This window comes from Lolium perenne, chromosome 7, assembly GCF_019359855.2.
Source record: "Lolium perenne isolate Kyuss_39 chromosome 7, Kyuss_2.0, whole genome shotgun sequence".
In the NCBI taxonomy this organism is placed as follows: domain Eukaryota; kingdom Viridiplantae; phylum Streptophyta; class Magnoliopsida; order Poales; family Poaceae; genus Lolium; species Lolium perenne.
In genome coordinates, this window is record NC_067250.2 from 310,673,164 (window position 1) to 310,699,838 (window position 26,675).

The 26,675-nt window shown below is 47.8% G+C and overlaps 1 protein-coding gene across 1 annotated transcript; it reads right to left on the bottom strand.

Moving 5' to 3' along the window:
* Positions 1-155: 155 nt before the first annotated feature.
* Positions 156-1,989, bottom strand: LOC127313995 (protein trichome birefringence-like 5). The gene is made up of 4 exons (XM_051344459.2): positions 1,157-1,989; positions 883-1,076; positions 654-812; positions 156-566 (listed from the first exon to the last, which is right to left on the bottom strand). The coding sequence occupies exons 1-4, from the start codon at positions 1,874-1,876 to the stop codon at positions 215-217; spliced, it is 1,425 nt and encodes a 474-aa protein (XP_051200419.1). The 5' UTR covers positions 1,877-1,989; the 3' UTR covers positions 156-214.
* Positions 1,990-26,675: the final 24,686 nt, after the last annotated feature.

Genomic DNA, 26,675 nt, shown 5'->3' on the forward strand with positions numbered 1-26,675 from the left:
GAGTGGACAAGGAGAGTTCTTTTGGAGTTGTTGTTCTTCCAAGGCGTCTAGCGTCGGAACTTTGTTGATTAGTTTAGGAAGGTCTCTCTCATGTTGGCTATCTTTAAACTAGCCGGTGTAGAGTTTGTGTTATGTTACTTGTAGCGAGTGGTAGCTTTCTTCTATTTTTGGCGTTCTCTCGAAAAAAATCAAGGATGAGAATATGTCTAGACAATTACAAGCTGGGGTTGGGTTCCCACGAGCTGGGGTTGGGTTCCAAGACGAGGGACGCGTAGATGAGCTCGTTCCAGGCGTCGGGCACGCCGGGGAGGCACCAGTGGCTGCAGTCCTGCTTCCTCTTGGACACCTTCCTCCTCTTCTCCGGCGCCATGCCGTACACCGACGGGTGCCCGTCCTTGCGGAAGCTGGTTAGCCTCGTCACGTTCAGCAGCCGCACCGGGAACCGCATCCCCCTGATCACCTCCTCCGCGATCCTCATCTTCTCCGGGTAGCTGTCGACGACGGCGCCCTTGAACGTCGGCTCCGTCTCCCCGCTGCACGAGCCGCCCGAGTCCCACTCCCCTCCCCTGCATCGATCACGCGCGCAAGAAGAAGTGCTCGTCAGGCCACAGCTCGAACTGAATCAGTGTAGCTTGTGGTTGGTCGATCGATGCCTGAAGTGTGCCGTGGAGTATCCCCGGTAGAAGACGACGCTCTTGTTGGGGTCCATGTTCTTGTCGACCCACCGCGCCCACGTCTTGAGGGCTCGCCGGTAGGCCACCGTCGAGTCGAACTGCGGGTACAGCGTATCGCCTTCCTTGTAGTAGTTCTTGCTGCAGGGAATGTTCATCTGATTTGTCGATCATTTGGGAAGCTGCAAACTAAGCGTCGATCGAGGCGTACCCCCTGGCCGTCTTGCCGTGCGTCCACCAGTGGCCGGTGTTGAAGACGAGGACGTCGGCCTTCTTCCAGCGGCCGGCCGTCTTGTCCACGCGGTCGATCTGGAGGATCGGGTTCGAGTTCCCCTGCCGGTTCAGCCGCACCCCTTCCCTGACCAGGAAATGCGACCGCACGAACTCCACCGTGCAGTCATAGTCCTATAACAATTCATGCATCAATTGTTTAACCTTCGATCAATGGAGCGATCTGATCACGCACGCCATGGATTTGAGTTTACCGGGAACTTGAAGACGAAGTAGCCGCGGCCCTTGGAGATGCGGTACCCGTGGGTCTCGAACACCCTGGACTTGTCGGGCAGCGCGGCGCGGAGGATGCAGAGCATGGACTCGAACTGGTTCCGGTTCATGGAGTCGCCGACTAGCATCAGCCGCCGCCCCCGCAGCCTCGACAGGAGGTCCGTCGCGTTGAACCGGGGCAGGCGGCACGCGCGCGGCGCCCAGCGCCACCGCGTGTACCCGGCGTCGGGGCGTCCGTTGGACGCGCACGCGTACGCCTCGTCCACGTACGGGCACGTGCCCGGCGCGTACAGCGGCCTGACTGGCTCTTCCCCCTCGTCATCGTCGTCGGCCCGGACCCACGTCCCGTCGTAGATGTCGCACCGTTCGGGTGTCGTGTCGGCGTCCGCCTTGGGCCGCGGCGGTGGAGACGCCGTTTTTGTTGTCGGTAGGGGCGGTGGTGGAGAAGGTGACGTCGTCGTTTGTGTCGGCTGCGGTGGCGTTTGTATCGTTGGTGGCGGTGGCGGCGGCGGCGGTGGTGATGGAACAGCGATGTGAATGGAGGGGAGCCAGGTGAGGCGGTGGGAGGAGAGAGGGCGCGGGGAGGAGTCGGAGGGGCGGAGGAGGAGGAATGGGAGGGTGAGCGGGAGGAGAAAAGGGACGGAGACGAAGACGACGAGCGGGAGGCCCAGGCGCCACGAGAGAGGCGGCGCGGACGGCATCGATCGGGCAAACCAGCTGATCGAGTTGCCGCCTCACCGGAGTGGTGGCGGTGTGATGCGAAGGTGGCGGTGGATCCGGCGGCGACGGGCGTGGCGGGAAGCGCGCGCGTGTCAGTTGCCTCTCGCGTGCTTCGTGTCTGGTCAAAGGGATTAAAAGTTCATAGCTCAGAACCAAGACGGGTCACATCAGTGTACTTAGAGCATGTCTAACAGACCCCCTAAAAGGTCCAACCCCGTAAAATAACCGCCGATATACGGGGTAGAGCTCTACCCGGCCGTGTAGCAGACCCCGTAAAACAGGCCCCCGCGTTGATTTTTTACAATTTTGGCTACGGGGCGGCTCTTCGCCCCTTACTTGTACGGGGCGGGAGGCTGAATACAGGGCCAACCCCTCATCCCATTTTAGCTAGGGCGCGCGAACATTTCAGAATTCCCAACCGTTTTCCCCGCGGCGCCGCCATAGCCACCCGCACGCCGCCGCTGAAAACAGAATATTTCGTAGGATTCTGTTTTACGGCGTGAGGATACGGAGTCTGCTAGCTCGGATGAGTTTTCGACCGGTGAAAAGTGAATACAGGATCCTCTACTCGCGTTTTACGGGGCAAAAAAAATAGGGGGCAAAAAAAATAGGAGATCTGTTAGACATGCTCTTAAGGGCCGGCTAAAATGGACCCATCAATCTTAAGAGTGACCGAGCTACAAAAAGAAGATGCAGAAAAATATTATTGCCCTCAAAAAGAAATATTGGCGTGCCGAATGAAAACATAATTCAACAACCACACGCCGCTCACATGCGCGCACTCCCATGGCAGAAGCCACCCGCTAACCGGCCACTGCACGATCCCACCAGGCCCACCACTGCATGCTCCCCTTCTCGGCTACCGCGGCCACATGCCCCTCGCCACCAATGCAGGAGAGGCCTTCCCAGTGGCTGCTCCCTGCCTGTCGGTCGCGTTGCCATAGATCTCCACACGATGATGTCGTCGCTACAACCGTCTGCTCAGGTTGGCATGCCCCTCTCCCCTGCACACAGCTGAAGCCCGACGAGCTTGGGAATGTCCAACAAGCACCGATGGTACTTTGGTGAGGGGGATTCATGCATGTGAGTCGAAAGACGGTGAGCTTTGTGCCTCGATCCCTTGCCAAAGCTGAAGGTCATGTTTGGGGGATTTTCTCGATGTTGCGTACAGTGTTGCGATTTGCTACATGTATGCGTCATTTGTACTGTTTAAGCGTTTATAAAATGCTACAAACTATGTTATAGTGATTTCTGCAATGTTACATATGTATTCCTAAAATGTTGGATGCGTTAGGCATAAATGTTGGATACATACCGCGACACGATTTTTACACTTTCGCTACAACCAAATTTTGATTTGCTATATAATATTTTTTTGCTACATGAATATGCTCGAAATGTTGCAACAAAAGCTTCTACATGTCACACCTATTTACATATCATTAGACAAATGTTGCAAAACGATGTCGCATTTTACGAAAATGCTACATACAAAAAAAGTTACATTAAGGATTATTTTGCAACATTGACTGGATTTTTTTGCAGAATCGACTTTTTTTTGCAGCATAATCGGCTATAGCTACAAAAGACTGATGGCTAGCGTATTCCCGTGACAAAAGAGGCATTGGTGAAATGACCAAAGTGGAAGAAGGATCATGATCCTGCACATGTTCTGAAATCCATTGCTGTGAAATATGCGGCCGTGTTGTACCTTGCGGCCTTAGCAAGGTTGTGCACTTTTATTGCTCTTATATCTCCCACTTGGTGAGTTCACATGCTATGTAAACTTGTCCAATAATTGCATGGATTAGGATCCCTGGTGTATTTTTGTTTTGTTTTCTCTACAACATCATTGTCGTGTCCATGACTCGGCTACATGTGGTCCTTCGGCTACTTTGGCGGCACAACTGATCATAGGGTGGTTCTTTGAACTTTTTCTTGACTGATTTTTATCCTTCCAGAAGACTAATGTCATGTGTGATGTGTTCATTGCCGGATTGTCTCTTCGGCACTTCTTGTTGTTTTGTTTGTTTCTTGGTGTGATTTGGGTGTCGTTTGTGTATGCAGATATAATGCAACATGCTCTCTTCTCTTGTAATTATCATGTGCCCTAGCTCATTTAGAAAACTGAATGAGAATATTTAGGTAGGGTTCCACATCCTCCCCGAGTGTTTTTTTCTTAAAAAAGGCAAATCCCATTCTCCATGGAAAATTATCACTCGCCCCGCTCCTCTCACGTTTTAAAACATCACGTTGATTTCCTCTTTTTTGTCAACATTAAACTCACCAACTACATTAACATGGTTCAGCGGATTCGTTGGCCACAATAACGTTTACATCATCAGGTACATACTTCACACACAACAATCGTACCTCATTTTGGTTCGAACCGTAAGCAGCTAGTATGTGTGCAGCACTATTACAACAACGAGCCGCATGGGCTACTTTGAAAGAGATAAAGTTCAGCTTTAGAAAAATATACCGATTTCCTCTTTCAAGTTGGAGGCTTACATGAGATCACAATGTCATATGTATGATATAATTTAGTCATTGGGGTGGACTGGAGGTGAAAAGCCCATTTCTCGAAAATAAATGTGTATATATGCGCATGAGTTTGTGAACCATTTCCCCTATTTTGCTATTTTGATTGGTAATTGTATTCGTGTGTGCGGAATCTGTGGTCGAACTCATTCTTTGAGATGATTTTTCATGTCGCGATCTTTGTGTGTCGTCGTGCATGCAGGAGTCATTTTGTGCATCGACTAATCGTCTTGTGCACGTGAAAATGGAAAAGTAAAATCTACACCAGGGTGGTGGGGAGAGGAGGGCCACCGCCCGGCGCCCCGCGTCGGTGAAGATTGCCAAGGATGGCCACCACGCGTGTACGCATCCATCTGCGTCCACCACGCGTTCTCCCCAAAGCCGCCTTCAGAGGCTAGGGCTGCTGCCACCATGGCGAGGTCAGCGGTAACAGCGGCGGAGGAGCTCCCTGGGTGGAGGACCTTACCATTGGCGCTCGCTTTCCTCCATATCGCCCAAGCTGAGCGACACGGTGGTGAGAGAGAGGGATAGCTGCATGGAAGTGACATTGCAATGCTCTCCTGATTGGACTTTTGATGTGCTTACCGCTTACATATTGTACAAAATGTTTTTTTAGTCCAATATACGACATGATGCTTCTATAATGAACTCTTATTAATATTTTTCCAAAATATTTTAGCAACCTCAGTTCATTTGGTTAGTGTACTATGAGGCTATGACATTAAGATGTCCCAACCGAACACTACTAGGGAAAAGCCTATAGGTGGAGGCAAGTGGTGCCGGCGCACCACCATAGGCATGCGCCGGTGGAACTTGTTGCCGGCGCACCAGGAAACCGCCGCGCCGGCGATGCCTTCCCACTGCCAGCGCACCAGCTGACACGACGCGCCGGCGCTATTTCCTGGCAACACCTCCCCCCAACTCGGCCAGGCCCACGAAGCATTGCCGGCGCACCAGCCCAGGAGCGCGCCGGCGGTAATTTTTCTATTACCGGCGCGCTCTTGGGGTGGTGCGCCGGCAATGCTTCATGGGCCTGGTGCAGGAGCGGATATAGCCGGATGGGCTATACATCTGCCGGCGCACCCAGGTCTGGTGCGCCGGCAGTAACCTGGGACTTATTACAGCCACCAACCAGCACTCACAAGCCACTACACTCACTCCTCATCCACACAACCCGACCCTTCTCCCAACCCACCTAATATTTGCCCATTTCTACCCCAACTTTAGCCAATTTGACCAAACAAAATCATATTTTTTGAGCAAATCTTCCCTTCCTACATGCATCTCCCACATCCCTATGTAGATCTAGATCTATCTATCACACATTGACCGCTCAATCTAGATCTAGATCTAGAAAGTTGGCTTCCATACGCCGTGGTAGCGGCGCGACGTCTCGATCTCGTTGACGAATATATCAAACAAATAGGTGATTAATGAACAAATTGAGGAATGAAATCGACTTATGTTGGACATTTGAAGCAAAGCTCTTGTGTGTGGCATATATATATGTTGTGCTTGTGCTTGTGTGTGTTGGCGTTGAAAATGAGTTGCCAACGTTGCGCCGAAATGTTGATACTTTAAGTTTCCGTTTCGGCACATTTACAGCGCTCCTATGTCCTACCGTGTAGGAAGGTCATGCCGAAATTTTCCGTGAAAACTACCGACGGATGCATGGTTCTAATGAATTATGTAATCTTACCATGCAGGCGATAATGGTTATCGAGATGAGTGAAAGCATCGTGATGAGATATCTGAAACACGCGATCATCGACATGTATGAAAATAACCGCACGGAGGTATTGTGTCCGTGCCGGAGATGCAAACGAGGGAAATGGTTTGACCCGTATTCAGCAAATTGCAGGGCACCTGCTCACTAATGGTTTCATGCATGGACACACTCAATGGATGAGTGATGATGGCGCGGAGGTCAATGGGGCGACGGCGGCAGGTGGTAAAAATGGCCGGCAAGAAGGAGGGCATCATGATATTGATGACGATGAAGAGTTTGTCGCACAGGACGATAACCTTGACGACGACAATAACCTTGACGACGACAATAACCTTGACGACGACGAAGAGGTGCCGCTAGCTTCAGTCGTGCGGGACCCTCATCTTCAAGATCTGCTTCTCGAAAAGACGAAAGGCGCCAAGCGGAAATCAAAGCTTGAGCAACTCGAGATAGACTCGAATACTCCGTTGTACGACTCAGGTCGCGGGTTGGGGGAGTCTCGCTTGAGAGTAGCTCTCGATGTGCTGCAGATGAAGGCGAAACACGGATGGACGGACACAAGCGTCGACGACATCCTGGAATACGTGAAAGATCTCCTTCCTGCCGGGAACACGTGTCCTGGTAGTCTAGCCGAGGCCAAGAGAATCACGTGCCCTCTCGACTTACCCCACGAAAAGTATCACGCACCATCAACGATCGTATCATGTATCGCAAGGAGCACATGGACAAGACCAAATGTCCTGTGTGTGAAGCTGAACGGTACAAGAAAGGGAAGAAGAAAGCTCCTCGGAAAGTTGTGTGGTACTTCCCGCTCACCCCCCGGCTTCAACGGTTCTACGCGGACCGCAAGGAAGCAAAGCTCATGCGCTGGCACGCAGAAAGAAAGGAGGCAGTGTTGAATGATAAAGAGCGGATTGAGCACCCGGTCTTTGACGCACCCTTCGGATGCAAGCCGGTGGAAAGTATTAGACAATGAATTCGGAAGTTTTGGGGCAGATCCCGTAAACATCGGGTTGGGTGCGAGCACGGATGGATTCAATCCGTTCGGAAACCAGAGCAGCACACATAGCACATGGCCCGTGTTTGTATGGATCTACAACCTCCCGCCCTGGTTGTGCATGAAGAGGAAGTACATACAGATGAGTATGCTAATTCAAGGGCCGACACAGCCAGGAAACGATATCAACATGTATCTCGAACTATTAAAGGAGGAGCTTGAAACGTTGTGGGCGGAGGAAGGGGTAGATACATGGGACGCCGTCGCGGAAGAATATTTCCCTTTGAGAGCCGCGTTGATCACGACGGTGCAGGACTACCTCGGATACGGTTACATTTTGTGCCGGGTGTGCCATGGACACAAGGCATGTGTCAGGTGCATGGAAGAGACGATGTTTTTGCAGCTTGGTAAGGATCCCGGCTCTTCGAAAACAGTTTACATGGGGCATCGAAGGTGGCTACAGAAAACTGACCCATGGAGAAAGCGTGGAGATCTGTTCGATGGTACAAATGAACCCCGAGGACCTCCACGTAAGAAGAGCGGCGAAGAGATCGATACATTACTGAAAGTTTGGAAGGAGTGCCCTGCGCAGGAAAGATTCGTCAAAAGCACTGGAGAGAAGAAGAAGAAAAAGGAAACGACGCCGCTCATTGGTGTATGGAAAAGGAGGTCCGTGTTTTGGGACTTGCCGTCTTGGAAAATTCTCGATACACCTCACCGCCTTGATGTCATGCATATTACAAAGAACGTGTGCGAGAGCTTGCTTGGCACTCTTCTCAACATGCGGACCGGACCAAAGATGGGCCGAAAGCAAGACAGGACCTGAAAGTTTTGGGCATCGGGGAAGAGCTTCAGTATCCCGCCGGCCCAAGAGGGACGATCGGAGGAGGAGGCGGACGGCGGTCGAAGCGCAAAAGGATTAAGCAGCCGGACTATTACTGTCCCCCTCCTGCTTCACTTTTAGTCCGGCCGAGGTCGATCAATTTTTCAATTGCCTTGTAGGAGTCGAGTGCCCTTCGGTTACTCCGGGCTAATAAGCGGATACATGGACCCCAAGAAACGAAACTTCAGCGGCATGAAGTCTCATGACTGTCACGTGATGATGACGCAGATTCTTCCGGTTGCAATCCGAGGTATAATGGATGACCATGTCCGTGCAACGCTGATCGGGCTCTGTAACTTCTTCGACGTCATAACTCGGAAGTCGATAAGCGTGAAGAAACTCGCAAGGCTCCAGGAAGAGATCGTGGTGATCCTATGTGAGATGGAGATGTACTTCCCTTTGCATTCTTTGACGTGATGGTCCATGTGTTGGTCCATATCATGGATGATATCGTCAGTCTAGGGCCGGCATTCTTACACAACATGATGCCGTTTGAAAGAATGAATGGGGTCATTAAAGGATACGTTCGTAACAGGTCACGTCCGGATGGAAGCATCGTACAGGGCTGGCTCACCGAAGAGTGCATCTCTTTCTGCACGAATTATCTAGACATCGAGGACCCTATTGGTTTGCCTCAAAACAAGCACCTCCGCAGGTTCGAGGGAGTAGGCCACAAAAATGGAAGGAAGGAACTGCACGTGCACATGTCTGGTCGGAGTTCCGACTTTGACAGGGCCAACTTAGTAGCGCTACAACACATTGACTTGATCGATCCTTGGTTGAAAGAGCACAAAACCATGATAGAGAACAGTGGCAAGCCGATGATGACGGAAGCAGAAATATACAGAGAGCACAACTCCTCTTTCGCGCGCTGGTTCAAAGACCACATTGATGCTAATCCCCCACCAATGGATTCTGACAAGGATAAACTAGTATTGGCCTTGTCACATGGCCCCACGCCCAACATCATGACTTACCAAGCGTACAATATCAACGGGTACACATTCTACACGGAAGAAAAAGACAAGAACAGTGTTTACCAGAACTCAGGGGTAACGATGGATTCCTGGACGGGTGACGTAAAGACTAGATACTACGGAAGAATCGAGGAAATCTGGGAGCTTAGCTACGCTGGGGAGAAAGTGCCGATGTTCCGTATCAGATGGGCTAAGAGCGTCAGAAAAGAAGACCGGTATTTCACCACCATGTTTCTACCCGAAGCCAACAAATCAAAGTCCACGAACGCCACCGCGCAGAATGAGCCATGGGTACTGGCAGAACACGTGCACCCATCCAGGCCTAGCCGTGTTATCGTGAGGAGAGGCAAGAGGACCATCGTCGGAATGGATGGAGTCGCCAACGAGGAAGACTTCGAAGGACAAGTCGGAGACCCAATGATGGAAGAATCCGAGGACGAAGACACAACATACACCACAAGAAGAAGCAGGACCACGCTACCGAGATCAGGTCGACCCTTCAAAAGAAGAAGTCACGACACGGGGCTAAATTATTCAACGACGAGCAAGAAAAGCAAGAAGAAAGCGAAACACTCTTCTCAATCGATGATGTAAAACTTTATTTGCAATCTATAACTCATATTTTATGTAATTCATAACTACTCATATGGTCATGGCCAATATTTTATGTATGACTAATTAATATTGTGTTGGTCAACATGTATAACTAATATTTTTTGCAATGCATAACTCATATTTTTTGTAATGCATAACTCATTTTTGTATATGACTTGGGGGAAAAGAAAAGAAACATCAAAAAAAGTGAAAAGAAATAAAGAAATGAAGAAAAAGAAAATAAAAAAAAGAAAAGTAAATGGCTAGCCAGGGCTGGGGGACAAGTCCCAGGTATAGCCGGACCCATCTTATTGCCGGCGCACCACCTATTTGGTTCGCCGGGGGTATAATTGTCCCCGGCGAACGAAACAAGTGGTGCGCCGGCAATAAGGTGGTCCGGCTATACCTAGGACTTAACCGCCACGCGACTCTCCTTTCTCCTTCTTCCCCATTCCCAAACCAACCCTAGCTACCGTGCCGCCGCCCTGCACCCGCCCCCGTTCCGCGCCGCCGAGAGGAGGAGAACGCCGCCGCGAGGAGGAGCAGGGCGTCGCCAAGAGGAGGAGCACTCACGCGCGTGCCACCATCGCCGAGAGGAGCAGTCGCCGAGAGGAGCAGGTCGGGGACGTCGGCGCCACCGTCCTCACCGTCCCCTCCACCAGCCCCCACCACCTGCCCCGCGCGCCAGCCACGGTAAACATAGCTAGGAGCGGCCGCCATCCTCTCCCCTTCCCTCTTCCCCTCCCTCTTGTTGCAAATTCTTGCTAATTCTTGCAAATTGCCCCGCGCGCCCAGTTCTTGCAAATTGCCCCGCGCGCCCAGTTCTTGCAAATTCTTGCAAATTGTAATGCTAATTCTTGCAAATTGGTGCTAGTTCTTGCAAATTCTATAAATTCTATAGATGTTGGCTGGTTGATATAGCAATTATTCTCTCTGGTTCATTTAAAAAATGATGAAATGAACACTTTAGGGTTCAATTCATTCTATGTTTCATTTAAAACAAAATGAAAATGATGTACATGGTTCTCTGGTTCATTTAGTTTAGGAGTAGCTATAGTAGTAGGGTGTTTTTATGCTATGGTTTATGATGAAAATAAAAACTAGACAATAAGCAGTATGTTAGTTCTTCATTAAATGAAAATGAAAATGGTTTTGCTAGATGCCCTATGACTTCTTCTGGTTCAATTCATTCTTTTAAATGTGAAAATGAAATGCAAAATGCAATGCATATAAATTATAGTAACAGTTAAGCTCTCTGGTTTGAAACTAAACCAATTTTAAAATGAAATGCAAAATGCAATGCTTATGCTACTACCCTGGTTCATGGATGATTACCTTTGGTTAACATTGCAAGAAATGCAAATTTTAGCAATTCTCTGGTTTAAAATGAATGATGAAATGATGTTAGCAATTCTCTGGTTCATAAAAAGAACAAGTGTTCTCTGGTTTGAAAAAATAAAAGAAAATGAATTTGTTATCTGGTTTGAAATTTAGTTCATTTAGCTAGGCTCCTATTGTTTTATATATTGATCAAAATAAAAATGACCCCGGGCAGAGAGCTTCACTATGAGGATTACAATGTAAATTCATATGTACAATGACCCCTGGTTGCATTGCATTGCATTCATGGTTTTTATTTTAGTGTTTGAATTCTGGTTATGGTGTAAAATGCAAAATGCAGTAGTTGCTACTGCTGCTATATATGCAGTAGTGGTTCTTCATTTAAATGCCTACTGCCAAGAATTGGTTGATATATAAAATTCATTGGTTGATATGCAAAAATTCATTGGTATTTGCTTCTTATTTTTGAATACATAAAAACTAATTAAGCATCAAATGCCACCAGTAGCAAGTGTTAGGGTTAGGCATACCTCACATTTATTCACTAGCAGTAGGTTTACTTTATTTAAAAAGAACAAGTGATATGTTCATTCTCTGGTTCATTTAAAAAGAACAAGTGCTATGTTCATTCTCTGGCCTGATGTACACTGTTAAACATAGCTGGTGCTACTGTAAGAACAAGTGCTATTTTATGCTACTGTAAGTGCTATGAAATGATTTTGTGTCAGGAATTCAGTATGCATATAAAATGATTTTGTGTCTCTGGTTAAATGCATGCTACTGAATTTGTTCTCTGGTTTGAAAATGAAATGCATGCTACTGGCATGGTGCTGCTGATGTTAAGTGCATGATGATGTATATGAAATGATTAAGTGCATGTTGATGTATATGGTGCTGTGTATGCTGATGTATATGGTGCTGTGCATGCTGATGCAATGGTGCTGCTCTCCACACTAAATGATCAAGAATGAAATGGTGCTAAAGTATATGGTCTTCTTTTTGCATTTCTGTACATTTGCAGGGATTGAGTTGCTATTGAGTGCCGGAATGTCGATTCATTTCTGTTCCGGCAATTCTAGCACTCGGCATGACCAATTTTTAGCAAAGGTCATGCCGAATTTTTCCGTGAATTCTAACTCTTTTTCATCTTCTATTAGTGCAAGCCACCATGTCGTCTCAAGAAGAGTTAGAGGAGCACTACAATAGGCACTTCTTTAGGACGGAGGAGGATGCCGAGGCCGCTGGTGTTGGCGGCGATGAGGACCATGAGATGGAGGATGCCGCTGGGGGTAGTGCCGACGAGCCGAGCGGCAACGAGGCAAGCGCCGCCGCCGGGGGTAGTACCTACGAGCCTAGCGGCGATGAGGCAACCGGCGCCGCCGGGGGTGGCGGCGAGACAAGCGGCGACGATCCTAGCGGCGCCGCCGGGAGTAGTGGCACCGGGACAAGTGGAGCCAAGAGGCCGCGGAAGGCAAGGCGCCAAAACACGGTCGGCACCGGCAGAGACACAGTCAAAGAGGTGGACCCCGCCAGTGGTTTGCCGGTGGAGCCTAAGGATGTTGCCAAGGGGTACGGCAACCAACTGGCATGTATCCTCCGAGAGGTCGTCAATCTCAACGAGACGGACCTCCGAGCTGAGAGCAAAGCGCCTTTGCGAGCCCAGCTCATTGCGAGGTTGCACGCACGATACAAGTTCCTAGGCGACTACGCCTCCAGTCATCAAACCAACAACATTGTGAACTCACAAGCCCTCCTGAAGTTCACCAAACACCTCAGCAGCTATAAGTACATGGTGCGGAAGCTGATTGCTGAGGGCAAAGGTTTCGAAGAGGTCCACTCCGCCTTTCCGCATGTCACCCAGGCGGACTTTGATGCTTTTGTGGCCAATGAAGAGCTACAAGCAACCAAGAATCGCAAGTTGTGGGGGAAGGAAATGCGGGAGCTTAACATCGGCAACCACAACCTTGGGAGCCGTGGGTACGAGGGAAAGGAGCCCTATTGGGCGAAGGAGGACAAGGCGTATGTAAATGCCGGCATTGAGAACCCCTGGCTCAAGTACAAGGACCCGCTTGAAAGAAGATTCATAAGGTCCCGGTACCATAAGAAGAAACTAACCGGGGAACTTGTCACGGACCCGAAGGTCGTAACCGACATAATTTGGTTCACGAACGACCAGAAGGTCCTGGCGTTGGAGAAAAAACTGGTAAGCAATTTACCGGTTTAATTAGATCAAGTATCGTTCATATAATAGTAGCAACATTTCTAAATGGTTCGCGTTTCTTCCGCAGGAAGAAGAAAGACAAAGACTTTCTCAAGGTGACGAAGGCTCCTCGTCCCAGGCGTCGACGGGCAGGGTAGCATGGGACAAGCCTCTCGTACGGGCGCTAAACATCGTTAATGAGCATTCACCGACGAGAAGGCCACATAGAGGCCGTGTGGCTGGCACCGGTACAGGCTACAAGCATGGTCACTATGGCTTGTCGTCTGCGGCCGATAAAAATGCGCGTAATGAGAGGAAGCAGTGGGAGGCGGAGGAAATGAGGGAGTCAATCCTAGCCCAAGTCCAAGCTGGTTTGGTACCGCAACTGGTACCGCAACTCAAAGCTACACTCGTACCTGAAGTCAAAGCTGAAGTCGCCGCTTCAGTCCAAGCAGATTTCAACGCTCTACAAGCGTGGTATGAGGGTGGCAAACAAGCCCCCCCCCCCCCGAAAATGCAAGTGGTTAGCTTCAACGGCAGCAACTCGATGGTGCCGCCGTCCGCCGGCAATGACAATGTTATAATGGAGACTCCTCCGGCCGCCGGCAATGTCGCTGGTGCTAGGGATTCACCGTCCATGCCGGGTAGCAGCCCCTCCGTCACTTGCACGCCCGCCGCCGCATGTGCTGGCCCGTCGACATTAGCCGAGCTCAACGCCCTCACGGTAATTAACTAATGTGTACATCAAGTTAATATATTAGTTTCGTCATCCTTGCCCTCTCTCTAACGCCATACACATGTTCTCGCAGGCGCTCTCGACGCCATGCACCTTCTTGATGAGAGTAAACGACGAACTCAAAGACGTCGCGAGGGGGTCCATCCTTCGGCCCCTGGATAAGAAGTGGCACACACGAGATATGGCGGATGACGTTTACCGGGTTGAAGTGGATCGGGCGTTACCGGGCTATGAGGATTTGTTTCCTCCTAATCAACCGCATGGTGCCGATGACGATAGCCCCTTGAATCTGGCCTCACTGAAGGGTTGGGTACTGCTATGGCCGAAGACCCTAATTCGGATCAACACCTACTCGGGGTCGACGGCAAGCAAAGACAAGCACCTTGCGGCGCCACATGTCAGCGTCCCTCCACGACAGCCAGCGGCGCCCGTGGTCATCGCCCCACCAGAACGGCCAGCTGCGCCAGAGGTCAGCGCCCCACCACAACAGCCCGCTGCGCCAGAGGCCGAGGAATATGAACGTGACAACTTCCAATGGGATATTCCTACGTCTTCACAAGTTGTCCATGAGGATGCGCCGGGCTTGAAATATGTGTGCTCCAAGAAGCTGTTCGATTCTCAAGAAACGGCTGATGAGGAGGAAAATCCTGAGGAGGTCGCCACCGCCGCCGTCAAAAATATGTTGAGCCCAAACACACTTCGTGCTACGGCCACTACGGCGATGGAGGGTCCATCAGTACAACCCAAGAAGAGGAAGAGGAAAAATAAGAAGGATGCCCAAGACAAGGCGGCGGCGGCCAAATCCAAGGACAAGGTCCCACTCCTTGACAAGTTGCCAAACAATTGGCGACCTCTGCATCACTTGGGTCAACCGATGCTGCCGGAGCATGTCGTGAAGAAACTCACCCCGGATATGAGGAGCTTGCATGAGACTGTCTTGCATGTGGAGAACCTTCTTCTCAAATCAAAAGATCCTGGTTACCCTCTCTTGGTGGCGAAGGTGCCAACTGGCATGAACTTCGTCGAGAAGTACCCCGCGGACTTGTGCTTCATCCGGTTCAACGACATCTTCAGCATCTATCGCATGCAAGCGCTCCACTTTAGTGTGGTTCGCCTAGTTGCTCTTAGCTTGTCTCGCCCGCATTGTTAAGGAGGAGACGCCGACCATCGCGATAATGGACCCCTTCTATATGCGGGAGAGCATCATCTGCAACGCTGGGGATCGGGCGATTGCCACCCAGCAGGTCGAGGATTTCATGCTGGCGAACATTAAAAAGGGCGCCATTCTCATCCCTTACTTCCCCGAGTAAGTAATCACTCGCTAGTCCCCCATTACCATTCTATCCTATATCTCCATTTGCATTTCCAAAGGTTAATCCGTGTGTTTTCCGCAGAGACAAGTTCTGCACCCTCATCGTCGTGCACCCGCAACACTCGCATGCAGTCTATCTCGACTCGGGTAGGGACCACAAGAAAGACTACACCCACATCAAGGCCCTTCTCAATGATGCTCTCACCGGCTTCGCCAACAAGGCAGGCCCCCTCAAAGTAGAGAGGAAATCCCGAGGAGGCTTGGTCTTAACCCACACAATCAACTTCCCTGCCTCGAGGCGATCGACGCCCGACAATGGGATGGACGCGAGGTACGCCATCCTTCGGATGCAGGAGTACATAAAGTACGCAGATGACATGTTGCTGCCGAGAGAATCTCGTAAACAGGTTTGCAAACATGGCGGATGTCCCCGATAGAGAGATTAGAAAGAACTGGGGTCGCATCCAGCGGTTCATTTGCACGATAATCCTGCAGGATGTCAACAATAGGTGCAGCGAGTTCTTCTACGGCTACGGTCTACCACCTAATGACGAGATAGAACTCCGCTTGGAGATGTCGCGTGATGAGAGGCCGTTCAACTCGCTTGAGGGCTGCCGTCCATTCCCCCCTAGGCGTACAACCTGATCCTACGACGGGAACACTTGTTAAAGCTTGAACGATATGTCCTTGAACTTCCGTACTGTAATAATTGCTATATATTCCCATAGAATCGACTAGTTGCTTTTATTTAGTTGTATGAATGTGCATGTGAACATGTGTCTATAGTTTCATTTACTTTGCTATATATTTCAAGATTATGGCGTACATAGCTTAATAATTATTTGCATTTACTCGACCACTACTTGCCTCGTATTTGGAGTTCGCCGATGATTAGAATGTTCGGTCACTCGTACACTCGGGGGTGGAGCCAGTGAGCCTTGGTGCGACGGCCACAAGTATCAATCTATTGTGCATCCTACCTAGCCTCACTGACTCCATCCCTGGATGTTAATATTTGTTTCGACCGACAAAGTATGAGGCACGCTATTTAATTCGTACTACTTGTCTTCTATTTGAGTTCGCACTTCTTAATTGCATTGGCCGATGATTAAAATGTTCGGTCACTTGTACACTCCGGGGTGGGGCTAGTGAGGCTTGGTGTGATGGCCACAAATATCAAACTATTGTGCATCCTACCTAGCCTCACTGACCCCATCCATGTATGTTATTATTTATTTCGACCAACAAAGTATGAGGCACATGCTATTTAGTTCATACTACTTGTCTCTTATTTAAGTTGGCACTTGTTCATTGCATTGGTACTAACGTTTTACTTGTCTTGTGAATGGAGATGCCGACGACATATGTCGTGTACAAGGAGGGTTCTGGAGTCTACGACGATCGGGAGGACTGTCGGAGACAGGTGCACCGTTTCAGCGGCAACAGCTACAAGGGATACCCCACTAGGGTGGAGGCGGAAGGAAGATACGCCCGTTATCTAGCGGGAGAGATGAGGGACATGAGGAGGAACCGGATGAAGACCATGGCCTTCGTGATGATGGTCATCATGACCATGTTGGTCATGTTCTATGTGATTGTAGTTTAGGTTAGGACCTACATTGTGAGGTGTATGACGATACTTGTGACGACTATGTACCGAGACTTCTAACTTTGTGAAACTTCGTCGTTCGGTGTTGCATATGCACATGTGTTGTATGAATCAACACATTCCGGAACGAGACTTGCGTAATTGTGTATTTATACCGAAATGAAACTTGGCTCTCTATGTGCTTCTCATATTGCATGTAATGCTGTCTAAATATGAACTGCGTTGTAAATATATACTGCTGTCAAATATGTATTGTAATATGCTAGAAAAAAAGCTGGAAAATGAATTTTCGAATATAATTACCGGCGCACCTAAATGCCCTACTACCGGCGCACGTGGCATGCGCCGATCTTTGGAAGACCTCTGCCGCGCAGCTGCACGTGCGCCGGTGGAATTTCGCTTTGCCGGCGAAGCTTGGGTGGTGCGCCGGCAGTAGCTGACATATCGCCGGCGCACTACCTGGTGCGCCGGCAGTGTCCATTTATCACCGGCGCGTTCGCACCGGCGGGCTCGTGGTGCGCCGGCAATGTGCCTTTTAGGTTCGCCGGCGGTAGGCCTTTTCCTAGAAGTGGAAAGCGGTATACTTTGTGTGAGTTTGGTAGAGATAATTATATACTTGATGCTTGGTTGAATATATAGATGATATTTGATTATTTGTTAATTAAAATTTACCTTTGATATGGTCACGACACTCACTGACCATAAGCAGCTAGTATGTGTGCAGCACTATTACAACAACGAGCCGCATGGGCTACTTTGAATGAGATAAATTTCAGCTTTAGAAAAATATACGGATTTCCTATGTCAAGTTGGAGGCTTACATGAGATCACAATGTCATATGTATGATATAATTTAGGCATTGGGGTGGACTGGGGGTAAAAAGCCCATTTCTCGGAAAAAAATGTGTATATATGTGCATGAGTTTGTGAACCATTTCCCCTATTTTGCTATTTTGATTGGTGATTGTATTCGTGTGTGCGGAATTGATACGTTGCAAACGTATCTATAATTTTTGATACTCAATGCTTGTTTTACACCAATTTCTATATGTTTTGTTTACACTTTGTGGCACTTTTATGTATTTTTCGGAACTAACCTATTGACAAGATGCCACAATGTCAGTTCATGTTTTCTGCTGTTTTGTATTTCAGAAAATTTATACAGGAAATATTCTCGGAATTGGACGAAACAAAAGACAAACCTCCTATTTTTCCCCGACATGAGGACGAAGTCCAAAGCAGAGACGGAGGAGGGCACCAGGGGAGGCACACCATGCCTAGGCGCGGCCTCCCCCTAGCCGCTCCTACGGGTGGTGTGGGGTCCCCTGGCGCCCACCGACCTTGCACATCCGCCTATAAGATGCCCCCGACGCGAAAACCCTAAATCAACCAGCCTCCATCCACGAAAAGTTCTGTAGCTCCGTCGCCATCGAAGACAAGATTCGGGGGACATAAGTCTCTGTTACGGCACCCTGCCGGGACGGGGAATTGCCCCCAGAGGTATCTTCATCGACTCCACCGCCATCTTCATCGCCGTTGCTGACTCCCATGATGAGGAGGGAGTAGTTCTCCCCCGAGGCTGAGGGCTTTACCGGTAGCTAAGTGGTCTATCTCTCTCTCATGGTGTGATCTTTATGTAATCGTGAGCTTTGCAATCTAGTTGAATAAGTAGATGTTATTCTTCAACTATTATGCTACTCAAGTGGTTTTATTATGTGATCTCCGGGGACACCTTGTTCCACGGTGTGAAGGTGACAGTGTGCACACTGTGTTTGTCTCTTAGACTAAACTTTACAGAAATACTTATAAATTGTGGTGTCTTGTTAGTACTATCTTTGTATGCTCAAAGTGATAGCGTGGGGCGTCCATAGATTGGGAACGCGAACTTTAAGGAGTGCTTATGCAGCCCTACGCGGTGAATTTGTGTTTGTTATCCAACTGGAGAGTGGTTTAGAGTAGCATGTGTGTGAAGAGATAATATTTATGTATTCAATTATGATATCATTGTTGAGAGTGTCCACTATTGAAAGTATGATCCCTAGACCTTGTTTCTAAGCATTGAAACACTGTTTCCAACAAGTTCTGCTACATGTTTTTTTGCTGCCATTTTCATTTCAGATTGCAATTACCACTCATAACCATCCATATTACTTGTATTTCACTATCTCTTCGCCGAACTAGTGCACCTATACACCTGACAAGTGTATTGCGTGTGTTGGGGACACAAGAGACTTCTTGTATCGTAATTGCAGGGTTGATTGAGAGGGATATATTTGACCTCTCCTCCCTGAGTTCGATAAAACCTTGGATGATCCACTTAAGGGGAACTTGCTGATGTTCTACAAACCTCTGCACTTGGAGGCCCAACATTGTCTACAAGAATAGAAGCATGTGTAGACATCAGGAATCTGTGGTCGAACTCATTCTTTGCGATGATTTTTCATGTCGCGATCTCTGTGTGCCGTCATGCATGCATGAGTCATTTTATGCATTGACTAATCGTCTTGCGCACATGAAAATGGAAAAGTAAAATCTACACCGGGGTGGTGGGGAGAGGAGGGCCACCGCCCGGCGCCCCGCGTCGGTGAAGACTGCCAAGGATGGCCACCGCGCGTGTACGCGTCCACCGCGTGTTCTCCCCAAAGCCGCCTTCAGCGGCTAGGGCCGCCGCCACCATGGCGAGGTCAGCGAAAATAGGGGTGGAGGAGCTCCCTGGGTGGAGGACCTTACCGTTGGTGCTCGGTTTCCTCCATATGGCCCAAGCTGAGCGACGCGGTGGTGAGAGAGAGGGATAGCTGCATGGAAGTGACATTCAATGGTCTCTTGATTGGACTTTTGATGTGCTTACCGCTTACATATTGTACAAAATGTTTATTGTTAGTCCAATATACGACATGATTCTTCTATAATGAACTCTTATTAATATTTTTCCAAAATATTTTAGCAACCTCAAGTCATTTGGTTAGTGTACTGTGACATTAAGATGTCCGAACCGAAAGCGGTATACTTTGAGTGAGTTTGGTAGGGATAATTATATACTTGATGCTTGGTTGAATATATAGATGATATTTGATTCTTTGTTAACTAAAATGTACCTTTGATATGGTCGCGACACTCACTGATATGTCATTTCATGTGTAAATAAGATTGATCATGTATTATGTGCTTTGTGTTCTACATCAGAAGTCAGGCAGCCTTTATTAGATCACATTTTGTCAAGAAAACTTTTATATCATAAAATTATTAAGGACCTCATATTTTATTCGTCATAATGGGCACACATGAGTACTCTAGGGTTACTAACTTGAAAGAAAAACGTCAGACTGCCAATTGGACTGCACCTGACATGCTACCTAGATAATCTCAACAGAGGTTAAGTTAGGGGTTTTATCACTAATAGGAAATTAACAAGCGCATGTGTTCTTGTCGTTGGGTCTTTAGCTGTAATGTCCCAGGTTTAGAGACGATCGAGGGGTAGATTTTAGAAAGGGATGTGCATTGCATCGTAAATTACGGGGAAATTTCGCGCTTTTAAAAAAACAAAACTGCATCGAAGAGGGACAAGTTTCTCTCTCGACATCCTACTGGGTTAGGGTTTCGAGAGTGCGATGAACTTGTTCTTACTTAACTAGATTAGGGTTTTGAGAAGAGAGAAGAGAAGATGCATCACAATCTTAAGTTGTATGATTGAATTCAAAACCAAATTTGAAATTGAATTTCAAATTCAAACATAAAATGGATATCACATAATTCAAACTTGAGATAATTCAATAAACAATTATAAGTAATCAAGAATATAAATAGTACAACAATTATATAAAGCTCATTAAGAAAAATGGGAGCTTTATTAATAATCACACATAATACATTGTCAATTACAATATCCAGAATAGTAATATGAATTATTACAACACATTATACAAATTGAAAAATAGAAAAAGGAATTAAAAGAAAAGTACAAGGAAAGATTCTATCCTAAATACTACAAGCTAATTTTCATTTGATCTTGGACTTGATGAGCTTCATGTCCATCTGGATCATCATTTAGGTCCCTGCATAAAACACCAATCAAACATAGCATTATGCCAAGTGGCATTGCCACTTGGCAGGTTAGCAAAGAAATGGGAATTGAGAAGATATGATCAACTCTGCCGAGCTGATCCTCTCAAAGCCCAAGTGCAAAGTATCTGGTAGACACACACACACAGCCTGCTCACAAGGCTGTGTGCATGCAGCACACACACACAGTGAGTCACCAAAGGGAAAGGTGGAGCTGTCGATCAGAGAAGCAAGGGCCAACCATATAAAACCTTTTCCACAGTAAACCCTAGCTCATTCATCGACCAAGCAGCAGGGTAAGTCACCAGGCACCAAGAACAGCCAAGAACACCAAGAACAGGTGAACAACTAGAGCTGTTTCATCTATTCCCAATCACCAGAAAATAAACCAAGAGATCAAGCTTGCAAGGAGGAGCAGGGCAAGCCAAGAACTCAACCAACAGCTGAACCTCTACACCAACACCCACTTTCTAGGAGCTGGAGTGAGGTATACACAAAAGAACCTGAGCAAAACACTGATTTGCTCATAAATCAGCATACACTTGCATCACAGAAGCAAAATGGGTGGAAAACCCTGTTTGTATCATCATATGGCTGCCAAGCCATTTGGTGCCAGCAAACCAGTGACCTAGCTAGAAAGAATTCATCAAGGGAACATTGGTCATATCAATACAGTGGTATAACCAAAGGAATCCATCATTGATGGATCCTGTCTAGACAGCCAGATTTACAAGACACAACCATAGCTAGCTAACCATCAGACAGATAGACTTAATGATGTCTATTTTGTTTGTCAACAGTAAAGAGCACTGAAAATCTAACAAAAGATTGACCAGTGATGCATTCACCAAGCCACAGAGAAAAAAGGGGAGCCACCATGACAGCACCAAGTGGCTGTCAAGGCCACCTCAACCCACATCCAACATTTCCAGTCATCACATCATTACCCAAGAGGGTTCAGTAAGAGCTAGGGTACCCAACAGATGTTGGCATCCTTCTAGCTACATCCAATTCATTCATATGATCATTACTGTTAAACAGTTCACATCATTTATCCAAATAAAAAGGCAAATTAAGCAGATAAATGAAACAGATAAGCTACTGATGCACAGGGCCTTGCAGATGATCCAAAGGATCATTGTACACAGTCACTGATGCTTAGACAAGCACCAGCACACCCAGACTAAGTCTGTAGGAAGCACAAATAGCACTGAATGAGTACCAGTGAGTCACAGAGAGGGGCACCCACTAATTCACAAACAAGAAATGATCATATGATCATCAGAGTTTGTTATCGCATGCCAATACATGTTAGGGCATCACTGAGCAGCAGAGCATGAACCAGATAATTAAAAAGCCACACATAATCAACAGTTGCTTCACAGATAATCAAATGTAATTGTATCCAGAAGCACAGCAAATACATGATGTACCACTGGACCATGGCAAACAAGTAAAGCACTTAGTGCTCATCACTGAATCATACCATTAAGCCAACAGCAATGCTCAGATGAGCATGCTCATGAATTTGAGCACAAGAACTAGCCACAGAAGCTCTGGCACTTGCAAATTTGCAAGAATTGCATACTGCAATTAAGCCATTGAAGCATATATGAGTACACTGGAGTGTCAGGCAAGCATAGAAACAAGACAGAGGCACAGGGAAGAACTCTAGTAAGAAATGCAAGCTTTTACAAGCTCAAGCATGAATTCATAAGCTAGGACCATGGTAGCAGCACAGCAGCAGCATAAGCATAGCCATTAGGCAGAATAGGGCAGCATAGTAGCGAGGGTTCATGGCAGTAGCACAGGCAACACCGCAACAGCAAGCAACAACACAGCAGCTGAGCACGGCCAGCACCTCCACAAGGAGGGAAGCCATGGCCAGGGCTACTGGAGGAGGAGGAAGAAAGGCACAAGAGAAAGAGAAAGGCGGAGCACTTACTTGGAACAGAGCAGGACGGTGTAGCCATGGCGGCTACGGCGGCACGCGCCGGAGCACGGCGGCGCCAGGCCAAGCCGGGCCATGGTGGTACCCCGGCAGCACACGCACACGGTGGCGAAGCCACGGCGGCGCCACGACGCCAGGAGCGTCGGCGGCGACGAATCGCCGCAGAACTCCACGGCCTTGTAAGCAGACGAGTTGGGGACGAGAAGCGGAGGCGGCGAGGACCAGATCGACGCCGTAGATCTGGTGCGCCGTCACGAGGCGGTGCAGATGCGCCCCATCTCACCGCCGGCGATGGCCGGAGGTGGTTGGAACAAAGCGGCGACGGCGCAGGCGACCACCGCGTCGCGGGAGAGGTTAGGGTTTCGCGAGAGGGAAGAGGAAGAGCGCGTCTGGGTCCGACCGAGCCGGTTGGGGCGGCTCGGGTTCGACCTAACCCGTTGGGCCACCCTGGCAGGTGGGGCCCAAGGGCATTTTGGTCATTTCACAAATTCACTTGAATACAGAAACTTTGAAATTTCATAAGAAATGTTTAAAAGCTCTAAAAAAATAATTAAAAATATGAAAATTGATCAGCATAAAATTCTCTATCATAATAAAATAAAAAAGGAAATTTTTGAAGACAATTAAGAATAAGTCTTAAATTGACGATTTAAATAATCATTTAAATCACACACATTATTTTCAATAATGAAAATTAGTCCATTAATGTCTTTGGACTATAAAAACACCTTGACAACATTTCAAGGTTGTATTTTATCCTAAACAGAGTATCCCTAAATTTTTCTTAGTATTAACCTTCCACACAAAATAATAAAACACCGGAAAGGGGGGAAACAACCCTAAAAGCTGAATCATGCATAATTGCTTCTTTAACCATTGCCCTTATCGGACAATGATGCTATTTTTCAGAAACAGAGGACAAGGGTCAGTCCACACCATCCTACTGCAAAACTTTGCAGTGTTCAGGCAAGTTCATCGCTTGCTCATGTCATTTGAGTATTTTTATCAAATTACTTGCAAAGTACTATGGTTATCACTATTGCATAAAAACCAAAACCACTACTTTCATAACTATGAATATGACTATGTGGTGGGCAATGGAACCATGGATTGTGTTGATATGGTGGAGGTTCCATTGCAAGGGTTTATATCCATCTAGGATTAAACAACAAATGTCGCCAGTGATTCTTGTGCCGTAATACCCGTGTTAACCATAAGATCCGGAGTGGGACGGAGTAGTCAAAAGTGTTTCCACCTCTCGTTCATCAACGGATGCGCTTACCGTAGCAGTTGTATCTGGCGGAACAACCGGAGGGTGGGGATCCCATTCTAATTCCCCACGGTAATGCAATGCTTACCGTAGCAGTTGTGTCTTGCGGAACAACCGGAGGGTGGGGATCCCATTCTAATTCCCCACAGTAATGCGGTCTATGATGGGTTGCAGCTACCGGCGTAGGAGTGTATGGTAGAGCCCAGCACTGTCGTCGTGGTCGGGGTCCACCCTGAAATCTACGGGAATAATGGGACCGGCGTGGACCCAGGGTCGGGGCATGCAACAACGGGTGGGTGTTCGAGGTAGCGGAGGAACATGATTGGCTAGACCTTATACCGGGCCTCACACCATAGGAAGTGTGGACGGGAAAGCTGCCCGGTTGGCACCAAGGTTAAGATCTCTTATGGGTAAAGCAACACACCTCTGCAGAGTGTAAAGAACCGTGACCTGTCACTCCCTGTTCCGGGATATGGAACTGCGAACGCTGCCGGAAAGGAACTCCATGAAGTTCTAGTAAACCGGTGAAGGCTGACGGACATAGCTCTTTAAAATAAAAGCAATCTCTTGAAGAAATGTTTATCAAAACCTGCATTGGTATTAGACTTTCTGGTCTAATATCGTAGTTAGTGCATTAAACACCTCTTATCTATAATGAACTTGTTGAGTACGCTCGTACTCATCCCACTCTTAAATCCCTTGCTTAGATTGTCTGAATCGTCTGGAGGAGGACTACGACAACCCTGAAGGAGCCGAGATCATCGGCTACGAAGAACCAGACCTCTCTGGAGGTATTGAAGGCGTCGACTACCTCATAGTCTACGGAACCGGGGAGGCTTCAGGAGGAGATCAAGCCTAGAAGCATCGAGTAGTAGTAGTAGCCGAGCAGCACGAACTCTTAATAATTAGCTGCTCGAGGAAATAAATGTGAAACCTAGTGAGACTTCTATATTGTAAGTTAAGTTGGGTTCGCCTCGAACCCAGGAGTATCCCTCTTAGGACCCAAGAGGAGCTCCAAGATGATATGTGTATTATGCTTGTAATAATAAATGAATGAGTTATGGACCTGCTGTGTTCTGTTGTACTACTCTGAGGGATGTAATATTTGCGGAATGGTACTTCGTGAATGTTATATCAACGACTGGCATACTACAACATGCAGTGGTATGCAGGTTCACCACAGTTGGTATCAGAGCAAAAGCTTTGACCTTAGGTTGGAACCTAGTAAATGGGACCGAACGTTAGGAGTCAAATATGACTAGTAAAGAATTCTCTAAAAGTATGGTGTATATTCAATTGAGAATATAACAATCATATCTTTTAGTGCGATAATTCTTTATTATCTCTATTATGATGCATTATTACTAATCTTATATTCTTTCTTTTCTACAGCCAACTATGGCAAGTTCACGCCCGGGACGTAATGTGAAAGTGAAGACGTCAAACTTGAGTGAATATGACAGAGGACTTGCAGACAATCTTCGTGCCATGTTGCTGGAATTTGGGTGCGATCCCCAAATCCAAGTGATGAAATACTGGTACTATGATGGACCAGTATTGGCAAAGTGTAGGGTAGGGCTAAGACTTCCCGAATCCTTGGGAATGAGCGTAGTTATGCCAGCAGGTGAGGCTAGGACTATCAACACAGCCTACCATATAGCCATAATGAGAGCCATAACCGATATTCGGGAGCATAAGACGAAAGAGCTTATGGGTTCCGAATTCACACACATTCCTCATATGGGAGAGGAAGATGATCCTATGCTTAACCACTTCAAATATGCCAAACGCAAACCAGCAGAAGCAGCTAAGTATATGGATAACAGCCGCAACCTACTGTCATTGTTATATCAGCTGAACCGTCATCTGACGGGAGCGATTGATACAATGCTAGAGGAGTTTACTGAACCCAAGGAGGAGACTAAGGGGAAGGAACCTATGGAGAATGAGGTGCACACACCAGTCTACTCAGCTGGTGACTCATTAGTATTGACCACCCCGAACGAGAAACTACACCCGTTACACCTGGGAACTATCTCAGTAGTTCCTATAGAGGATATGAGGGTGGAGAGGAATCCGGAAACAATCAGCGTTCCGAGACTCCGATAGAAAACTCCACCGGTTGGCGTTGGGGTCAGATACCGGAACTCATAGTACGTCAATGTATTATGACGGGGAGATGAATGAGGACGCCACGACCCAGCACCAGAGTTATCCATGGAATGGGGAAGAAGATGGAGGGAATCCGACACAGGTTGAGTCGGATACGAATGTTGGGAATACCTACGGTGGAGTCACAGGGGAGTACACCCGATGGGTGGATTATGATGCACTGAATGATCAGTTCATGAACACTGATTTCTCCCTGGGATCATCCTCTGATTCCGACTACCAGCCGACGGGGAGACCTTATGTTCCAGGTTTTGTCAGGAGGACTACACGTTCGACCGGATGGAAGCCTGGAATGTACCGGGAGTGAAGCACGACTAGAGACTACCATGGGAGACGACACTACAATACAGTTGTACCATATGTATTGTAGTATGTAATACTTGTATAATTTGTACCTATACTTCCATAA